The 21685-nt window shown below is 45.4% G+C and overlaps 1 protein-coding gene across 1 annotated transcript; it reads right to left on the bottom strand.

Moving 5' to 3' along the window:
- Positions 1-5173: 5173 nt before the first annotated feature.
- On the bottom strand, positions 5174-20435 carry TNFSF8 (TNF superfamily member 8). The gene is made up of 4 exons (XM_065737162.1): positions 19885-20435; positions 14702-14747; positions 6727-6798; positions 5174-6367 (listed from the first exon to the last, which is right to left on the bottom strand). Exons 1-4 carry the CDS (start codon positions 20044-20046, stop codon positions 5970-5972), a joined length of 678 nt encoding a protein of 225 aa, XP_065593234.1. The 5' UTR covers positions 20047-20435; the 3' UTR covers positions 5174-5969.
- Between the last annotated feature and the right edge of the window lie 1250 nt (positions 20436-21685).

The following is a 21685-nucleotide window of genomic DNA, read 5'->3' as shown; positions in this document are numbered from 1 at the left end:
GTCTATTTTGTATTCTTATGCAAAATTATAGCTGCTATACTTTTCATTATTAGTTTAATTTAATAATAATAATAAAAACAGGAGAATTCTTTTGCTTTTCAGTTCCCATCGCCCTTTGAGTGACTTCGTGTAATACCCAAACAAAATGTACACTGAAGTCCTCCCTGTTTATTGAGTTTTACAGCCTTGAAGTTGATTTGAAATTATTTGGAGCTCAATATATACATATATATGTACCTGCAACGGCAGATCAAACTGAAAGGAAAAGCTCAAGAGGCTCTTTACAAATTTTGGCACGAGTCAACTGCACATTACTGAATTGGGCATGTAGTGACACGATCCCGAATTGCTCAGGCTTCTCATACCCGCTCATGCATTGTGTCTCTTCCTGCATAGAAACATTGAGGTATTTAAGTGGCTGTGTGGTTTTAGAGCCTCTTGGTTACACCTCAACACCTGCTAGACAGGAAGAGTCCCCTGCAGCAATGTGCTGAGTGCTGGGCACTTTCCAGCTCAGAATTCCAACATTTGCAGCAGCCACATCTGCCTCCATCACCCCCGTAACACCCAGAGCACTGGCTGTGTTTGGTTTTTTTCATGCAGATGTGTTTGATTAAAGACACATTTCACTGTGTTATGAATCAGAATGTGTTTATTCAGGAAAACGCTGCCTCCCCACTCCTGTCACAATATTTTAACCAAAATAATTAACAACAACAAAAAAATACTTCATTTGACATGATACAATTATACTTCAAAATGTATTTTATACTTCAAAATCTATAATCACATAGCTAAAGCCCCCAGTGCACTGTCTCACAACACAATCAGGCTTATACATAAAAAAATACCCTTTACATATAAAGGTTCTGATATTCTGCACACAATGTGCTTGCCAAAGGCAGAAGTTCTGCTCTTCTACCACTGTCAAGCTTGAGGAATTCAGCTGAAGCCCCCGAAGTTACATTCATATAAGGTATTAACAAATTTCATGTTCGATTTTTAAGCATGAAACTTATTCTTCCTCTTAAGTGTAAGCTGTAAACATACTTCTTTTCAGACTGTTGCTTATGTCAAGGTGCACTCACATCTTCAGAGTCAGAGCATCAGTAGAGCTCATTTAGCCCTTCAAACTGGGTTTCACCTCAATACTTCATATTTCTGTGGTTTCTTCTTTTTTCTCCTTCCTATATATTTTTCTCCATTCATTTTTATAAGAAGGACAGATAGAAGCAAAGAGGAAAAAGCAGAATAAAAACCAACCAAACAAAAAAATAATCCCAAAGAAATGGAGATTCATAAAAGTGAAGGAAAATATAAAAAATATAAACTATTTAATAACAATTTCTGGGCGAACCCTTAATACTGAATTGGTGCTTAATTACAAGATGTTGCTCTCCCCCCTCAGTTCTTCATGAGCAATGTGCAGGGAATGAAATGACCCAACTGGGAAAGACTTATACTTCTTTGCATCCATCCATACATCCAACAGCTTTTGAGTTGGCGTTGGTGTTATGCCATACAATTTTCCTCTGCTGGAGAGCTGTGGGCTTTCCAAGAGTCTCACACACCCTCGCTGTACTCTATAGGAAGCTGTAGAAAGCACCCACAAGTGATCAGGACACAGATTAAGCAATCTTTGAATTCTCTTGTCTTTAATGGAGCTGTTGAGAACCAGGGCTTGGTGGACTTAGTGAAGACTCAGTCACCAGCTGACAGTGCTTAATATAGGCAGCTAATTTGGGTGCTCTGACTCATCTCCTGAAAGTTCTTGCTTCAAGCTGTCTGTATAGGGAAACAGTAATCCTAAATTTAGATGCTGTGGATGTGGTTGAAGGGAAATGGTGTGCTAATACCTGCAGGATATGGCATCTCTGGAAAACATGATGAATTTACTCATGGTGTACAACATCCTCCTCTTGCAACAGAGGAGGACGGCAGCTGCTTGCGAGCAGCCCTTGCAACCCAGAGGCAATGCTGACCAGGGATGGGATGAAGGCTGTGGCCCCAGTGCAGAAGCCATGTGCCAGGAGCTGTGGGCTCTCCCTGCGTACATTTGAACTTCAGAACATGCTGTGCTGTTCTGCTTTGGTTTCTACTCTATTCCACCCCAAACCTTCAAGCTCCCCCAATTTGTTTTGAAAATGGTCATTGGGGATTTTTAAACATGAGCTCATCTGGGTGGGGGCACTGCTGCAGAACAGACTGAGCCAATACACTTTTCCAAGACTCTGCTTCCTCACAGTTCATCATGTTTTCTTCTAGTAGACCTGCAGCAACCTTGAAAAGAGGTTTTGAGGTCACGGAGTGTGACCCATTTTGTCATAAGTGTTGCTTGTCAGAATTTGCATTTTGCAGTTCTTCCTCCTACAGGAGCTGCCTTGGCTTTGAGGCTTTCCATCACTCTTCACACTCAACACATGCTGTATCACTTCCACTTTTAGGAGATGCATCATCCAGGCCAGCTAGAGGTTCCCAAAAGGCTCCTCACTAATTTTGCTATTTTAACTGGCTGCTTATGCCAATTAGTCCTTTTCTCACTTTAACCACAGGATAGAATGCTTGAAAAGAAATTGCATCCAATATTTAACTATGAAGGCTAACATTCTGAAAAAGAGCAGATTAATTTAAGAGCATGGCTAGTGGCCGAGGCTCCTCAAGAATTCTGTTTGCTCTCCAAAGAGATTTGTGTAAGAGGAATGCAGAGCCAGGTGGGTGTGCAGCCGAAGGTGAGTGGTGTGGATCCAGGGGGGGACTTTAAAGCAGGAGTGTTCATTCTGTGTTGGCTTATGGCACACTGATGGATTCCTCTCTCAGTGACTGCAATTTCCTCCATCTGGGAAATGAGGAAAAACACAAAATGAAACAAAACCACGAGCCAAGCGAATGCAAATCTCCATGTCCTCTTTGAGCACTTGTGCAGTCTGACAAACAAATGCGTGTCAGATAAGCCATGACCTCATTTCCAGATCTGTGCTCTGAGAAGTCTGGGTTCAGGCCAATTTCACAGGGGGTGACGCTGAGCATTATGAAGTGTAATCCATCGTGGACTCAAAGCCTAGCAGTTTCAGGGAAGTTCAGCTCCAACTCTACAATCTCTGATATCAAATTTGATTTGACTTTGATTTGCTGCCTCTCAATGAGCTTGGATAGAAGTGAATTGCACTAACTTGTCTTCTATTTATGTTTCCTATTAAAATTTCTTAACAACAGCTGGAATTAAGTTAGTAATACACATCTTTTCTGCCAACCAGGGTCACAAATAATGGCATGTATTAAAGCCTGCAGATGCTCCTTCTTCAAGCAAAACAGTTTAAGAGTGCAGTCCCTTCTGATAAGGGTAAAAATGCTGCTTCTCTCTGGTCAGCTTAGCATTAAAACAGACACACAGAAAGCCACATATTTGCCAAATTTGAGGTGCAGGAGAGGAATTTTCAAATTTTCTCAGTCACTTTAGCACTGACACCATCCACTCCTTGAAGCATCCATGGCTCAGCGAAGAGCAGGGTGAGCTGAGCAGAGCCAGTGGGAAGTTGAGACCATGGGAACGGGTCCTTCCCCAAAGCGTCACCATGGACATTGCTGAAGACTTGTGGCATTGTGCAAAGGATCAGCCTGAATGTATTTACTTCTTCAGCAGAGACTCATCATCGAAAATAAACTGCCCCAAAGAACTGGGAAATAAGAGAAGGAAAAGTGATGAAAGAGTGTAGTGACTTGGAGGCTGCCAGAAAGCAAGGAGGCTGCTGCTTGACTCAGGGCTTCGTTTCAGTGAGAGCTATCTAACAGTTTTACAACTGATGGCAAAATTGCACTCTATTAATGGGCCCTCTTTATGGCTATAATTTATTCTTAGTTCTCAGAGGCAATGAAGTAGAGGCCAAATAGATTCATCCCTCAGTATTAAAAAGCCATGGGCTGGGAAGCTTAGTGCTGCTTCGTCAGGATTTTCTCGATCTGGAAAAATAATAGAATAAAATAACCCTATGAAGAGAACTCCTTTTTTTAAAGAATGGGTTTTCTCTTTCAATTCAAAACACTTAGGGAAAGGTGGGAGTGGAGGGAGTAAATGCATATTTTCATTCATTAGCTGCCCTTTCAATATTCAGGAGCTATAGCTCCTGTCAGACTTGATGACTCTTCTCTGGACATTGGTGGTACTCACCAAGGTTGTGGCAGATAAAAATTGAAAACCTTATTCCAAGATGGGAAGGATTTGTAGGGTCCAGAGGGGTGAGGTGATGCCAGTGGAGGTGACAATGACATGGGCATGCCAAAGGGATTTTGTAAGTATCTTTCATGTGTAAAGAAAAAGAATATATCATGAATTTTAAGTTTTTTTGTTTGTTTGTTTTTGTTTTGGTCATTAATAGCAGAAGGGATTTTTGTTCTCATCAATGTTTATCAAAACAGAAAGGAGATATCCATAGCACTGAGTCAGCTTGATTATTTATGACCCTTTGAAAGGTTTTTTGCATTTTGAACTCACCTGGTCAATGGATTGAATCCTCAAGAATGTACCAGGAAATATCACAAGTAGAAAATTACTTCCATGAGAAGCATTTTGAGTATGCTCACGTAAACTGATCATCAGATAAATCTGAACAATGAAAGACTTCCGGGGTTTCGGAAGCCAGAAACTGATTTCTAAGCTAAATGCATGACTAAAAGTTTTGGTGTGAACAGTTCACCTACCCTTAGTCATGTGGAAGAAAGAATAAACAGTACCCAAGGGAAAAAGCTCAATGCCAAATCAAACAGGCTGCAGTAGAGCCCCGGTGACGAAGGGAAAAGAGGAAAGCCTGAATCCTTGGCAACTTTTTCATACATTCCCTCATGGTGAGAATCAGATTTTAAATAGAAGCATGTGTTACTGAAATTCATGGAGTAAGAGGGCCCGAGGTTGCTTGCATCATTCATTACCTCATAACTCAGAGAAGCTCAAACGAAATCTGGACTGTCCGAATGCCACAGCTCATAGCTGAGAGCCAGGCCTGAAATCATCGCTGGGAAAGTCGGAAACTCAGATCTAAATCTTGGATTTTCCAAGAGTTCAGATGTTGGGCTGTATTTACACAGCACTGTGCTTTTGTGTCACACAGAGAACTGACAAACAGGTGGGGCACGATTTGGGGAAAAAGTATCATAACAAACTCCTTTATCACATGGCACAAGAAGATTAATTTTTAATATTAATTACCGGAAGGTCTAGAAGTTCCAGGTGAGAACAGAGGCTTAACATGGTGCATATACAAAGGCTCTGCCCCAAAGAGCTTAATATTAAATAGAGAAGATGGATAAATAGTGAAAAGGAAAACACTTGGAACTAAACTGCATAAAGTTTGTAGCAGAATGCACACAGAAATGTTTGGTGAGTCTCCAGTTTCCTACGCCCTGTCCCAGAGTTTTAGATACCGTCCTGGTAGACAGCAATTTCCTCTTTCCTTCGTATGACCTATCCATAAACTTGCTCCAGATTTGTGGTTGCATGCTCCAGTTGAAAAGAAAGCCTTAATTACAAGCTTTGGTTGTTAGGTTTTTTTGGAACGACTGTGTCAAATTATACTATTCCATAAAATTCAGATCAAAAGGATTTCCCCATCTCCTGAGCGCAGGCACCTTGCCAGCAGTGCATTAGCCAAGAAGTCTTGATATTGTGTGCTCTTCCCATAATCTGCTTGCGTTTTGGTCTGTGTTTGCACAGCATTGCTTGGAAGACCCGTTGGCACGTCTGTGGTGCTGGATCTGCTGTCCAACAACAGCCCTACTGTGACCAAACCAGAGCAACCCGATGTCTGCCAGGTGTGGGTACTGCAGTGTTTTAGATTTCATTCAGGGACACAAAGTTCCTCATTTACCTGAGCAATGAGGTAAGATAGGAAACGTAAAACAAGGTGTAGCCTAGTAAAAGCAGGCTGCTGTCATCACAGGAGGACAGAGAAAGTCTGCACAGCGTTGGGGAGAGCTCCTCACATCTCATCGCTGTACCTCAAGACCCCAAGCACGTTATCATTAGGAAGGTGAATTTCATTCAGGAATTTAGGATGGCTGAGTGTTACTGATATCCGGTCCTCCACGTTCAGGTACGTCAAATGGAGCTGGAACAAGGTCTTAAAATTCTTTTCTTGGCACGAGTCTGATGCGCACCACGTGGACAGCGTCTGCCGGTTGACTTCGTCGTTGACGAGGAGCTCTATCTTGAGGTCTGTGGGGCTGCGGGAGCAGTTGGCAAAGTGGAAGTTGAGGTGGCAGTAGATCAGGTAGAGGCCCTGCTCGCGTATCACCAGCTCTTCGCTCTTGCACTGGATGTTGTCACATATTCCCTTCCCAGCCAAGCTCAGCTTCGAGCTGTTTACTGAGTTTGACACTAGAAACAAAAGCAAAGAAACTGTGAAATGAGCCGATGAACTCTGCTGGCCTAAATTCAGTTTTATGGATGTGCAGCATGGGACATCCACACATCTGCTTTGTGGTTATCCTACTGGAAACCTTTAGAGAGGGCCCCAGTGGTGACTGAGCACTCACAGGTGGATTGGGTTGCTGAAAGGTCATAGGGATTGTGCAGACCCTTGGGAAACCCAAGACAGGGAGGTGTAGTGAGAAATGGCCTTCTGCAGTATTTAGAGGGAATAATGGAAATGTGAGTTTGTGTGAGATTATAATTATTTACTGTTTCTTTTGAGGTTAAAGAAAATGTTTACGTAATTGGATAGAGCTCCCACTGACCTCTCATGTATGCAGCAGCTCCCTTGGCTGGGATATTCTGTAGGATTCTTAAATAATCTTCAGAGGTGTTCCCTGAAAGAAACAACAAGCAGGTGAGCACTCCTGATTTCTTTGTGTTATCAAAAAGTCAGTGTCTGGCACCACACTCGGTACCACCAGGCTGGGTAAGCACCAAGGAATAGGGTGGTATGGGACTGGACAGGATAAGATCGGATGGGGTTGGATGAATGGGATGGGGTGGGATGGGATGGGATGGGATGGGATGGGATGGGATGGGATGGGATGGGATGGGATGGGGTGGGATGGGATGGGGTGGGTTGGGGTGGGGTGGGATGGGTTGGGGTGGGATGGGATGGGATGGGATGGGATGGGATGGGATGGGATGGGATGGGATGGGATGGGATGGGATGGGACGGGATGGGATGGGACGGGATGAAATCCTTTAGGAGCTCTTCCTTGTGCTCTCTGAGAGCTTGCTTGTGCTGGGCTTACTTAGCCGAGCTCCTTGTGATGATGGATGAGCTGAGCACCCAAACTCAGCATTGATGCAGGGAATGCTGCTCTGCACTATCACCAGAGCTGTGTTTATTTCCACCTAGGCTGCTGATGCAAGACTATTCTATTCTCCTGGGCATTGACTGGCCTGGAAACATCACTCTTCACCCATCATCCTGAGTTTGGACCTGGATGATGATCTTTAAGGTCCCTTCCAATCTAAACCATTCTATGATTCCTCATAACTGCACAATGGAAGCTCCAAGCAGCAGCCCACATATGCCAGGGAGATGTTTCCTTCAGCTTGGCTGGTAATACCTGACCTGCACGCTGATTTCATAGCACCCAATGCTCTCCGTTCAGTAATCTTGCCTCTTAAAATAGCTCTTTAGGGTACTCCGTCCCCTCCGTTACAATGCGGATGCCACCGGATCTCCGGGGCGGCCCTTGGAGCCCCACCCGGCCAACTCGGCCCCACTGCCCGACCCTCGGCAGAAGGATCTTCGGGGCGGTACCGGGGGGGGGGTACCGGGGCTGCCCCGCAGCCCGGCAGCGCGCGGTGCCGGCTCCCTCCCACGGCCGCTCCCGGCACTGCGGGCGGATCCGGAGCCGCTCCGCATCCCCGACCCTGCACCCCTCCGCTTCCTTTCCCATTTCACTTCTCTTTCCAGACACGTAGAATCGCTTGAGTTGGAGGCCATCTGATCCCACTCTATGCAGTGAGCAGGGACACCCACAGCTCCGTCAGAGCTCAGAGCCCCATCCAACCTGACCTTGTCTGTCTGCAGGGACGGGGCACAATCACCTCTCTGGGCAACCTGTGCCAGTAACTCCTGTGCCCATCTGCTTTTCCTAAGCCTCTCCTTCTCTTATCATACTGAGCATTCACTGAAGGAAACAAATTATCCCTTCCTTATTCTCTGTTTGTATACAGCCCTGCACAGCCCACGTGCATATGGACACAGAGACAAGTTATACATTCAGGACACTAGAGAGCAATCCCTCAGTGCAGCCACACAGGTGGATGGTTATTTCTCACTGCCTTGATCTCTCCCTCTTTTACATCTCTGGGGAAGGTACACTGTAGCAGTTCAGTTGGGGAACTGGGAATTTTTGGTGGTTTATTTTACTGCTGAATATAAGGAACAAAGCATGAAGGAATTTCAGCAGCGTCCTGCCAAATTATAAACCCCTTTCTCGAGGTACACAAATCATTTACATTTTCCTGTCACTCAGTTTACAGATCCCCCAGCCTACAAGGGCTCTTGAAGGAGCAGTTAACACAGAACTGAACTCTACTACATTGTGATGCTATTGCATGGCATGGGATGACATGTTTCTTGTTCCTTACATCAATAGTGTATCAGGAATCTACTAAATCCCGAGTGAGTTGAGAGTCTCAACATTCATACAATTCCTGAAACTAAAGGTTCAGGAAAGAACTTCAGACCCTTACAATGTGTGCTTGGCCTGATTTTAAGAGATGCCTGGCCAGGAGGATAGAGAAATCAGGGAGAAGCAGGCCCACAAAGTCCCATTGGTTGGTGTTTTGAAACAGTGCACCCTGTAAAGGTGACGGAGCACTGGAGCTGCACACAGAGGTGGTGGGGTCTCCTTCTCTGGAGATGTTCAAGACCACCTGCATGCCGAGCTGTGCAACCTGGGCTGGGAGCTGCTTTGGCAGGGGGTTGGACTCAATGATCTCTAGAGGTCCCTTCCAACCCCTACAGCTCTTTGATTGTGTGATCTTTTGCATTCATTCTGTTGGATTAGCAGCCTGTGCACATCTTGTAAGAACAGTAACTTTCCTCTGATTTCATTAGCCGATGCAGTTTCAGGGAGCAGGTGCTCCCTGCTCTCCAACAATGAGTAACTCATGTCTCAAACTCCCTTAGCTGTGCTGGAAATCCCCAGAGAAAAACCAAAGCCGACTTTTCTGATGACAGTCATACCAATATAGTTGTGTTAGTGTGCAGGATAGAAAAAAACAGCCTTTCTGGTCCTTATTTCAGGCAGCAAGAGCAGCAGTGGGAGCAAGAGTCCCTGGTAATCCACAGCCAGGGCCCTGAGCCCACTTGCATTGCAGGTATCCTTCAGTAACAAGAAGATATTTATACAGAAAGGTGGTGCCATGTGGGGGCTTTACTCTGTAAAGCAGAAAATCCGCTGCTGCTCAAGCCTTGCAGCTTCTGCCAGGTGAGAACAGCACTGTGCCTGCACACGAGCAGCCAGTGTTGCCAGGAGCCATCAGCCCTCAGCTGCCTCAGGATTTTCACAGCATCTCTCAAGAATGATCGTCACTGATGTGGCTGCACTTCACACTTTCAAAGCAGTACTTACATTCATTGATGTCAGCAAGTTTTATGTGTGCGTTCAAAGTGTTTATTTGGTGACATCAGCTGTGTTTCTGAGAAGGCAAGTTATGGAAAAAAAAATGTATAGAGACATTTCCTGTCCTCGCTCTGCTGAGGCAGCTTATAACCATTTTCTAGTTTTATTTCTCAAGTTACTTCTTTTATCCGAATCATTTCAGCACAAGCCAGCAGAGACTGAAATTGCCAGAGCTGCAGGACTGATCAATGGATATGTTCAATCACATCACCTAGTTGGCTCTGCTCTAAGTAGCAGCATAAATCGGAAGTGATCCCACTAAAGTCAATAAGATTATATCATCTTAGAAATGTGGTTAGAAGGAGAAAAAGCAAAGCCTCAGCGGGGTCTGAGTATCAAGGAGCCCCAGTGGTTGCATGTCCACCATGATGCGAGCATCAGGCTGCTTGAAGGAAACCTGCTGATAAAGGAGGAGCCTTAAAGGAAGCTATCTAGGCTATTTTATCCTAAAGAAACTATTGGGTGATAATTCACTTTCACCTTCCTGATGCCTTTTACCACAGGCAGTCAGAGCGGGCAGCCCACAGGGAAAGGGACAGGCTAGTGTGCCCATAACACAGCTCTTCCCCAGTATGCCAATGGGGTTTGATAGTGCTGCTGCCCCTTTGCCACCTCCACAATTTCCACCCACAGTGCTAAATGGCAAGAGCCTTGTGCTGAATCAGCAGGACCTATAGAGGCTGTGTCTGCTGGCCAGGAGGAACCTGAATGCTCCAGGACAGGGTTAGACCTGCTGCCAGCCAGGTCCAAGGAGATGTAGCTCCAGCTGGGTACCCCTCTCACTGCTTGCTGCCTCAGTTTTCCCCTTTTCTGAGGTGGGTATAGATACAGGGCAGTGAAATCAAGAGCTGAAATCGTTGTGACAGAGCAAAGCACTACCCAGAGCCTGCTACCCTGGCAGCAAAAACTCCTCGGATGGCATCTTTGAGGATCCTCCTCATCTCCAAAAACAGAAAAATCTCCTTAATTTCATGAGCTCTTCATATATATATATATATATATATAATCATCTAGTACCTAACCAACCCATCAGTCTTCTATGATGGAGTGAAAGCATCAGTAGACAAAGGAAGATTAACTGATGTCATCAACCTGGATTTCTGCAAGACCTTTTATATGGTCCCACATCACATTCTTATCTCTACATTGGAGAGGTATGGATTTGAAGGTTGCTCTGATCAGTGGATAAAGGGTTGGTTGGATGGCCATAGCCAGAGGGGTTGTGCCCTCTGTCCAGGTGTCCCCCAGCTTTCCATCTTGGAACCATTGCTCTTCAACATCTTTATCAATGACAGGGAGCAAGTGCACCCTCAGTGAGTTTGCTAATGACACCAGGCTGAGTGGTGCAGTTGGTATAAAAGGAAGGGACACCATCCAGAAGGACCTGGACAGCTTGAAAAGTGGGCCCACGTGAACCTAGTGAGGTTCAACATGGCCAAGTACAAGGTGCTGTGCTTGTGTTGTGGCTCTAACATTCAGCACTTTTTAGCAATACTGAACAGCTCATTATTAATTAAACAAGTTCTCATTTTTACTAACTGGCACCAGTCTGGATGTAGTTTCCCCTGGATACTTGCTCAGGAGGATGCCTGTGCACTCTGCCTAGCATTTACAAGCCCAGATTTGCCAAGCTTTGTTAAAATGAGAAACACAGCTCAAGAGTCCTGATCTTGCTGAGGACAGACCCTTACAGAGTTCACAAACACACATGTACTGAAGCTGATAAAGCTAAAATCTATATGCTGGAAATGTGGGGTCTGTGTTTTTGAACAGCCCACTGCCCTGGGATGTGTAACATCCCATGATTTCAGTGGTTTGCTCTGGACAATTCCAGGCTGGAAGAGAATATTTTTAGATGTTGAATGTCAGTCTGCACTCAGATATATGACTGCAGCTCTGGAAAGGCTGTTTGCTTCACCAGCTCCATCCTGATTTACTCTAGGCTAGCAAGGATGTGAATGTCATCTGTATTATCTCTAGCTCCTGGGGTCAGGTTTTCAATTGGGAAGCTATTTTCCATTGCAGCTGTGAACGGGGTGCTGAATTTCTTTTGAATTATCCTTGTCTGTCCATCGACAGGTGATGGATCTTATTGACAGAGAAAAAAAATATGAATCATAGAATTGCAGAATCATTAAGGTTGGAAAATACCTGAGATCAACCAGTCCAACCGTCCATCAGTACTGCCCACTGACCACGTCCCTCAGTGCCACATCTACCTCCTTGTTTATTGAATACATCTAGGGAGTGTGACTCCACCCACCCTGGGCATCCTGTTCAGTGCCTGACCACACTTTTGGAGTAGTTTTTTCCTAGAAGTGCATGCAAGCATCTGTATCTGCAGGGTTTTCATTTCGTAAATGAGAACAGATTTGGTTTCTTGTCTTTGTAGTTCGAACTATGAAACAAATTAACAACTGCAGTTGTTAATTAACAGTGCAGTTAATTTCATGGGAAATGAGGTTTGGGGAGGACAGCGAGGAGATGGTGGCTGTTCAAGAAGCGTTTAGATGAGGTGCTAAGGGATTTGATTTAGTAGTTGGGTAGGGATAGTGATAGGAGGATGGTTGGACTAGATGATCTTGTAGGTCCTTTCCAACCTTATGAACCTATGAACCTATGAACTTCTCCAGTGGAGGAGTCACCAGAGGAGGTGCTCTGGAAGCATGGAGATGTGGCACTGAGGGCCATGGTCAGTGGGCATGGTGGAGTTGGGGTTGGACTTGGTGATCTGAGAGGCCTTTTCCAGCCATAATGACTCTAATTCTACATTTCTCTGCATCTTGTATTTTCCTCTATAAAATTAATCTACCAATAATTTCCTTCTGGCCTGTATTAATATGTGATTCCGTTCTTATGAAACGTAGATGAGTTTCCAAAGAGAAATATTTCCACAGAAAGAACATGTCACAAACGTTTACTCTGTGACAGATTTAATTCCTTTCCCCTGTTGCTCAGGCACTCCACCAACAATGACACAGGCTTGCAGGAAGCTGCTGTCGTTTCTTCAAACAAACACTTAATTAGCTGACATTGCATCTCAGCTACTGCTTGCAGACTGCTGCAAAACCATCCATCGAGGGCTGACAGCTGAGTCAGGAGCACAGACCTTCTGTAAGTCAGCCTTAGTGCCCACCAGTGTATAGCTAAGAATAGTGTGATCTCATTGGAAATCTCAGTGCAGTCAGAGTGTTTTTCCTGTTTTGGGATTACAGAATTAATTTGGGAAGTGGCTGTGCCACAACGACTGCATGCTCATCACAGTCCCTGTCCTGCAATGTGGAGTACCTATTTCTTGCTCTGCAGCTGCTGGATGGGCCTTGCAGCTCCTGCTTAGGAGTCAGCAAACGCTGCCTGGCAGAGCTCCCTGCTGTAAATTACCTGCTGGGATCTATTAATCAATTAGCTCTGCTTTATGCATTTTAAGAGAAAAATAAAAGACCATTGTAATTTGCTCACACTTTAACGCTCCATTACCCCACCAGAGCTGTGCAACAGAAGCTGATAGGCTGACAGAGCACCTGCACCCATTGCAGACAGCTTCCAGCAGCCCATGCCGCCTGGTGGCATTTCTTTGTCATCCCCTCCTTTGTCTTATGCAAATGGCATCATCTCAGATTCAGCAGCAGAATTCAGAGTGACAGGAAGCCTGTCATTGATATTCACCCAAAGGCAAAACTGTTTCAGCCTGATGAAACAATACCTTGCAAATTCCTGGAGAGATCAGACTCCTGCTGCCTTGATGGGGAGATGGAGCCGTTGGCATAGACTGTGAGATTTGGAAATGTATCTGTCTATTTCTATACTGAGATGCACTTCTCTATTAGTGAGATTTCTATCTGCTCTGGAAACACCAGTATCACTCGAGCTTTGCTTCACGTTAACACCAGCCTGGGAGATGGTTGCCAGTTGCTGGCCCCAGCTCATGGCTTTCACTGCCTCTTTCCAGCTGGTGGTGGGACTCAGCCATGAGAGCAGCACCACAAAGCCCGAGAGAGACTTGAGGAGATCCATGGATAGACAGGAAAAAAAGCACAACACTTTGTGGGCACCCTAATGGGAAAAGAAAATCCCTCCAGTTCTACAGGACTTCTAAAACGCAACAGGTGATGGTGAGGCTGCTGAGAAGCTCTGTGAAAGGGCAGTGTGATGTGCAGGGACAGCTTTGTGTGGTATGAGGAAACACCAATATAGAAGAGCCCTGGGTTCAAAACTTCTCCCGGTTTGAGTGAACATTGCCTAAATTCAGCATTACGTCACCTGTGTGCAAAAATGGAGGTGGAGAAAGATGGTTATGTGACGAGGGCTTTCTGGGCCTTGTGCTTCAGTTTTCCCATCTGTAGAGTGGGAGGTGATGCTGTCTCCTATCCTCCAGCACCAACTAGGAATCGTCTTTGCAAGAACTCAGAATGCTGGGTGCTAAGAGCTATGGAGCCAAGAGGGAAATGGCAGTGAAACAAATAGAGCTCCTCTGATTTATGCTAGGGCAAGGCAGAATCTGGGTATGCTGTCTCTACTGTCTAGGTAGAAAGCTTTCTCCTATTTTGGGCTCCCTACGTCCATGCTCTGCCTGTCTAAATTCCTCCTCCTTGCCTCTTGCTGCATTTCTGCACTTCCCTCTATTAGATCTGCCCCTTCCCTCCTCTCTTTTCCCCACAAAGGGTAAGAAATACGTAGTAGGAGTTCAAGAGGAGGTCCAATTGTTTGTAAGTACATGCCAGCACATTTACACCCAGTCCTTGCACAGATGGGGACATCATGCCCACGTGTGCAAGAGCCAGCCCTTAAAATGAGACTTAACAGACTGATGTTGACATCATCTGGCAAAAATGCTCTCTTGCAAAGACACCTGAGGGCAGATTCAGAAATGCTTGTGACTTCCTCAGCCATGCCCTGGTTTCCTAGGTACTGAGTAATTTGAAAGCTTGCTTTCTTTTTTTTCTTTCTTTTTCCACTGCCTTGGCTTTTCACCAAGAAATGCCATTATGTGCACTGTGGAGATGTGTACAGTCGCCTTACTCGTGATCATGGGCAATATTGGCATTACAGACAGAATGAATCTCACAGACTGTCAGGTTAGGTCTCTTACCTTTGCGGATCCGTTCTGTGCTGCCCTCTGTGGCAGGATCAGCTGCCTGAAAGAGACGTGGGAGAGGGGGTGGTTATTCCGGGAGCAGAGCTGTTCTTTGTTCAAGCAGATCACTGCTTTACTGCTGGATCTACACGTTTCCATCTCATTGCTGGAAGGCAATGCAGAGCCAGCACCAGGCATTATGGAGCACGTGGCTCCAATGGAGCACCATGGGGCAGGGGCTGCTGAGGAGGCACAGCCCTCCAGCATAAAGGTTGGAAAAGGATCCCCTAGGATCATCAAGTCCAACCATTAACCCATCCCACCATGTGCAACGACCATATCCCTCAGTGCCACATGTCCACGGTTCTTGAAAAACTCCTTCAATCATTCTTTATCACATAAATCTATATATTTCTGACACAGTAATTTCTTCTATGTGGCTTTTGTTGGGGTCATTTTGGAAGCAGAAGTCCTGAAAGCTCCAATGTGGCTTTCAGACCTCGGAGAAGGACAGAATGGGACTGGACACCCACCAGAGTCAGTGGGATTCATCTGTGGTCTTGCCTCTATTTCTGTCTCCTGGGAGAAATGACTGCATACATGGTGGGAGACAACTTCATCCACAGAGAGCTGGAGATCCCCAGTGACTTAAAATATGAGCCCCTTATTTCTGGGTGTAAGTATAATATGTGGTATGGGGAAAAAGAAGACATTTAAACAGTGAGGTAAGCCATGTTGTGACCATTTCTGACACTTGATATTATGGCCTTAGATGTTTATGAATACATTCCATTAGACTTTGTCCTAACCATAGCTGAAGTGCAGAGCCATGTCTGCTCCAGGCAAAGCAGTGTTATCGTTTGGCCTAACAGCAAGTGTCACATAACACATAGAGACAATGGATCTGCTTCATGATTTGGGTATCTCACATTTATTTCCCTATTTTCCCTTCCTACGCTTACTGTAAGACCAGGGATCAGTTTTCTGTTGCTGAGCCAAAGACTTTCTCCAGGTGATCTTGCCAAGGTATGCAGGAAGGCTGCTGGGTTAGGAGCAGAATAGGAACCTAGATCCGTAGTTTGGGAAATATGGCATTTACAGGCCTCCTCTATACCACATCCTCCCTCCAAACATCCCCTGGTTCCACTATGCACATCTCATCAGATGTTGGGCTGAGAGCACTTCTGGCTGGCAGTATTGCAGAGGAGAACCTTCCAGATCCTCTCTGCTCATGTCTCAGACCCTCGTATGGGGCTGCCTCTGTCACACACACTCAAGGTGTGGGGAAATGTTGCTTTCCAATGCAATGTACGAGCATTTCTGTACTCTGCAAGGAATTAAAGGCCTTTATACAGGGGACAAAGAGATGCTGTGTCCCCAGCTACATTATGCTCAGTGATATCAGGCAGCAAATCCACTGCTGCCTGCCAAGTGCTCCGTACAGCGACGGAGATGTTGTTGTCAGGAGGCATTCACCCAGCAGCCCTCCCTCAGAGATGTGCAGGATGGGGCTGTTGGTTCACAGCTTGATTTGTAGCCAGGGCAACAGGAGAAAAATGAAAACGAATTGACGTGTCATGTCAATTCACCTGGGAAGTTCCCCCATGTCTGAAAACAGCAGATAGTAATGCAGTTTATTTTAGTGTCCATTGACGAGGCATTCAAATAAAGCTTTAGAGTTTTCTCTGAAATGCCACTTAGCATTGCTGTTTTATAACAGCAAGCATATTTCTGTAATGGTGTAATCTGGAATGTAAAGACATGCACTGGGAGCTCAGGGAGGTTACATTCTACAGCCCCAGCTCATGAACAGTTCAGTACAGTGAATTCACCCTGTCTGCAGCTATCTGGGTGTTGACGATGAAGGACTTCAGTCTTCACTTGGCAACAGAAGAATTTGTGTTTACTTCAATAGAGAAAATAATAATCAAGTGCAAAAGAAACTCGTTTCTTTCCTTCTTCCTTTAAATATTTGCAAGTAATTTTTCCAAGCTGGGATGCACTGGTGTTATAGAATCACAATATACCCTGAGCTCAAAGGGACTCGCAGGGATCACTGTGCCCAACCTCAGCTCTGCATAGCAGCACCCAAACCCCAGCCCTGTGACTGAGAGCAGCGTCCCAGCACTCCCTAAGCTCCAGCAGTTCTGGGCTCTGCCCACCACCCTCTGGGGCACAGCCTTTCCCCAGCGCCCACCGGACCCTCCCCTGACAGCTCCATGCTGTTCCCTTTGGTTGTTTTCACACTCGGGCTCAGGACCTAGTGTTCATTCAACCAGAGGTCTCTGCATTGCCTATTTGCCTCTTGAAACCCAAAGATAGCACACCTCCAAAACACAGTCCCCCAGAATTGAGTTCAGGAGCCAGACTCCCCCAGACATGCATCCCACAAGTCCTGGCAGCAGATACTGGGGACATTAATTAATCCCCATCAGCCGTGGATGGCCGAGCAGGAGGAAAAGCGATGGTACTTCAATGTTCAACAAGTGGGAAAGCCGCTGCCAGGAGACAGCTCAAGTTCTGTTCAAGAAGCATTTTGATGAGGTGCTAAGGGATTTGATTTAGTAGTTCAGTGGGTAGGGATGGTGATAGGAGGATGGTTGGGCTAGATGATCTTGTAGGTCCTTTCCAACCTAATGAACCTAAGAACCTATGAACCTATAGTGCCGCAGTTCTCTCCTTTCTGTTAGGGCTGTCCACCAGGGGGGGCCAGCAGGCTCCGATGGGACAGCTCGTGGCAGCCTGTGCGGCTGGGAGATTGAAAACAGGACCGCGACAAAGAGCAGAGACGAGCTGTCCCAGATCTCACCCAAAATCCTTTCACATAGCTGTGCCCCGCGGCCTGGGCTTCCAATGCAGTACAGTGTATGATCTCATTAAGATTGTGTGCCCTACGATTACATTTATCCTTACTCTTTCACTGATTTTCACACTCCGTGATGGAGAGATTATGTTATATCTATATTCTTTCTGCATATATATAAGATCTTCATAGATGTGCGTATGTGTATATATATGCATATATACACAAGGAGCAATGGACTGCAGCAGGCAGGAGCATGCAGGCTTTGGGGCCCTTCTAAGAGTGTTAGGAAGGAAAATGCAAGCTAAGGTCTTCTCTGCAGCAACTGTTCTTATCTGAGAGAAAAACAAAAGTCACTTCTGAGAGATGTAGATTAGTGAATGGCCCAATGCCAGCGCTTCTGCGGATGAAAGCTGAGAGCTGAACTGACTTCAGCTCTGAAGGTAGCTCCAAAAAATGACACTTCCCGGGTCTGACACTGTGCACTAATGCCTTTCTTGAAAACAAAATGTAGAAGAGAAAATTTCTCGGGGTGCTGGAAAATGCAGTGAAATGAATAATGAATATTGTAACTGATGTAACTAGATTCAGAGAAACAGCTTTGAAATAACAATTGTTTTTTTTTGCTGTTGTGGTTTTGATCTTTCACAATATATTTCTGTTACTCAGAGCGCCTAGATTTTGGGTGAGGGAAGTGCCTTGCTTCTACACAGTTTGATTTTCCCTTTCTCAATGCAGTCTCCTTCACCTGCCATCGTCCACTTAACGTAGCCAAGACATGGGTCACCAGGCCAGTACTGTGCCTAGGGTTCACTCATAGATCCTGACTCACATCTGGAGAGAAAACCAGATCACCATGAAGGGTTGGTCATGTAAAATGTTGATCCTCTCTAGAGAAGGTACAAAGGAAATAACAAAGCCAACTGGTGATGGTGGAGTCCCTACAGCAATGGGACTCATTGCCCACAGGACTCCCAGAGCTGCACAGCCCCGAGCCCTGGAGCTGCTGGAGTCAGTGCTATGGGATGCTCAGCCCAGCCATGACTGCATTTCCCACAGGAGGTTCTGCCCAGCCTACACTGCCATTGTGACCAGTGGCCACAATGGTTTTGGAGCAAGCCTGGTGATGCTCGAGGAGCCTCTCACACAGGATCAGAATCTCACACTTATTCCCCAGTTTATCAGTTCAAGACAGCCATGGATGAAGAATGACCAGATGGTCTTAAAGGTCTTTCCCAGCCTTAATAATTCTATGATCCTATGACTGCTGCTTCTGGACTGAGGGTCTCTTGGTTTCCTGTGAGAACAAGAAGCGAGTGATGTTTCTTCTGCCAAATTCCCCTCTCACTGTAAAACTGCTGCTCTGTTTCTCGCATTTCTCTCACCCCTCAGCTTCCTGCCTCCTTGTTCAGCCAAGCTGTGTTTCCAAAGCAGTTGCAGTAATGTCATTACTCTTTTAAATGAAAATCTCAACTCTTTCAGTAATGCTGTTCCTCTGGCAACTGGTCTAACTGCATTTATCCTGATGGAGAGGTAATTCAGTGCTTACTTTCATAATAAGCACAAATGAAAGCATAATTATATAGGAAAGCTCTGGCAATTCTGTAATTATCCAAGCTGTTATTTTAAAGATCTCCCTTAATATCCCAATATTTATCACCTGAACCCCCCCATGTCTCATTGTAACTGTGCACAAGCTGCTTCCCATTTTGGAAGAGCATTGATTTCAGGTACTCCTCACTGGTACAACTTAAAGAAGCATCAGTCAAGCTTTAATGGCTTAATTTCTTGGTAATGTGCATACACAGACACACAGATTGCACAAGACCAATTTAGGAAGAGAAAATATTGTGCTGAGAGATCATATTTTGTTTTCCATGGACAGCTCCCTTCAGCAGCCCCATGCTGGTGTGTTCACTCTTTGAATCATTGTGCAGATGCTCCAGCACTCAGATTTTTGTGTAAAGGCTATACCGTTTCTAATGTGGCATTTAACTCCAGTAAAGTTCTTCCCTGTCTCCAAGGAAGACACATAAACAAAGGTGACACAGGTGTCACACACACAGGCACTGCTGTGCCCCCACTCCACTTCTCCTATGAACCAGCTGGACAGAAGGTGGATTGACTCTTGCATTACAAGCTTTTCACTCCCATTCTCAGATGAGAAACCACATGCTAGAAATTAACCCACGGAGAAAGGATTTCTTTTTCTGAAAATTCTTTCATCTCCCTCTTTGTTCTGTCTTTCCTCTGATTCGTTTGTGCATTTATAACAGGGGACAGAGACTGATCTTCCAGCCATGGGATAATTTTCGGATTAGAGTAGAAGATTATATTAAAAATAAATAAATAAGAAGAAAAGAAAAAGACAGTGAGTGAAGTGAGAATTGCTTACCGTTCTCCGGATAACTAAAACCATGATGGTGGCTAACGCAAAGACGAGTAACGCAACAAGGGTAGCGATGATGAAATACAAAAAAGTTTTGCTAGTGGCTCCAAGCCTCCTTGAAACGCTGTCTTCATTCACATGCATGGCTGACTCATGGGAGTCTTTCATCTGAAAAAGTGTTTGCTGTTGTGCCAGGCACCTTCTTATATAGCTGTCAGGGTACAGGTCTGTATCTCCCCTTGATCAGGTTCAGGTCGCAGCCCATCTCTGTTCCTGGCAGGATTTTCCCCTTCATCCTGGCTCATGTGATCTGGAAAAAAAACTTCATCACTTGTGGTACAAAGAACGAGGGAGCTGGGGGCGTGAAGCAGGCCACAGCTGTGAGGAGGGGAAGGAGCTTCATGTTTGTGATCAGGGATTTCGCGACAGCAGTCTTGTGTGTTGCATCGGAGGTTTCTGATGTCAGAAGGTGAATAGTTACTAAGATCAGTGCCCCCTCTCTGCTACTGGCTTTCCGTGAAAAAGAGAGCTATGCAAATTTTGTTTCATTTTATACTCAGTGCAGCTAGCGTTTGGTGCAGTACACTGCCTGGAGCACTGCCTTCCTGTTGCACAGAGCAACCTCTTCTTCTCCTCCGTAGCATCCCAGTACTGTGATCTCCGGTGCTCTGCATTCAAAGATGTAGAATCATAAAGGATGGGAAAGACCTCTAAGGTCATCGAGTCATACTGCCAACACATCCCCCTCTAAAACATCTCAGTGCCACACCTCTGCATTTCTTGGATACATGCAGGGATGGTGACTCCACTGCCTCCCTGGGCAGCCTGTGCCCAGTGCCCCACCATTCTTTCTGACAACTTTTCTCCAATATCCAACCTGAACATCCCCTGGTGCAACTAAAATCATTCCCTTTCACCCTATTGCTGTTACCTGGCAGATGAAGCCAACCCCACCTCGCCACAATCTCCTTTCAGGAAGTTGTAGTGAGCAATGAGGTCTCCCCTGAGATCTGCTCTTTTCTGGACTGATCCATCCCAGTTCCCATAGCCACTCCCCATAAGACTTGTGCTCCAGACCCTTCACAACTCTGTTGTCCATTTTTGGACACTCCACGCAGGGTCTTGATGTCTTTCTTGTAGTGAGAGACCCAATACTGAACACAGCACTCACGATGCAGTCTCACCAGTGCTGCAGTGAGATGAATCCTTCCTTTCTAACTACTCCAACTCCAAAGATGCTTGGTGGTTTTGATAATTTTTGCAGTTAAATGTGTGTCCTGTTTTGATTCATCTTTATGGAAGCCAGGTAACTTGTAACAGATCCAGATGATGAGGGGTATTTTGTGTTTTAGCTATTCTCAGTTTGCAGTTCAGTGGCATAGTTTCATCAGAATGGCCAAACAGGATCTTGCCAGTGTTCCACCTAGCCTAGCAACTTGCCTTCGGTAGAGCACAACTAGAGATACCTTGGGTAATATGTCAGAAGAGAAAAAGCAGGAAAAGTCATTTATTGAGTGCAATTACTCAGGTTCCTCTGACTTTGGCACCTGAGACTCCCAAACCAGAAGTGATATTTTTTTCTATTTTAATCCAGTTCTCCTTAACTGCAGTGGCTGGTAGCATCTACTATGCTTGAAAAGACCTTAAGCATCTCTTGGTCATAGCTGAGCAGGTTTTTAACTCAGCAAGGGAAATGGCTTACAAGAGAGTAATGGTGTTGTAGCTTTAAGAATGTCACATCATCTTCGGTGCCATGAGGAGAGCACTGTGAGCTTGCAGGTTTTTGTGGTTGCACAGAGATGTGCTA

Source organism: Cyrtonyx montezumae, unplaced genomic scaffold (genome assembly GCF_038088225.1).
Source record: "Cyrtonyx montezumae isolate F1298 unplaced genomic scaffold, pur_monq_1.0 scaffold_20, whole genome shotgun sequence".
NCBI lineage: Eukaryota > Metazoa > Chordata > Aves > Galliformes > Odontophoridae > Cyrtonyx > Cyrtonyx montezumae.
Note: the sequence above shows the minus strand (reverse complement) of the source record. Positions and strands in the feature narration are given on the sequence as shown.

Excerpts from the sequence above, each read along its gene's own strand:
- TNFSF8 (XM_065737162.1), bottom strand. The coding sequence starts at position 20,046 with ATGAAAGACTCCCATGAGTCAGCCATGCATGTGAATGAAGACAGCGTT. Across the intron at positions 14,748-19,884 it reads TTTTAGTTATCCGGAGAACG|GCAGCTGATCCTGCCACAGA; the intron begins GTAAGCAATTCT and ends CGTCTCTTTCAG. Across the intron at positions 6,368-6,726 it reads AGCTGCTGCATACATGAGAG|TGTCAAACTCAGTAAACAGC; the intron begins GTCAGTGGGAGC and ends TTTTGTTTCTAG.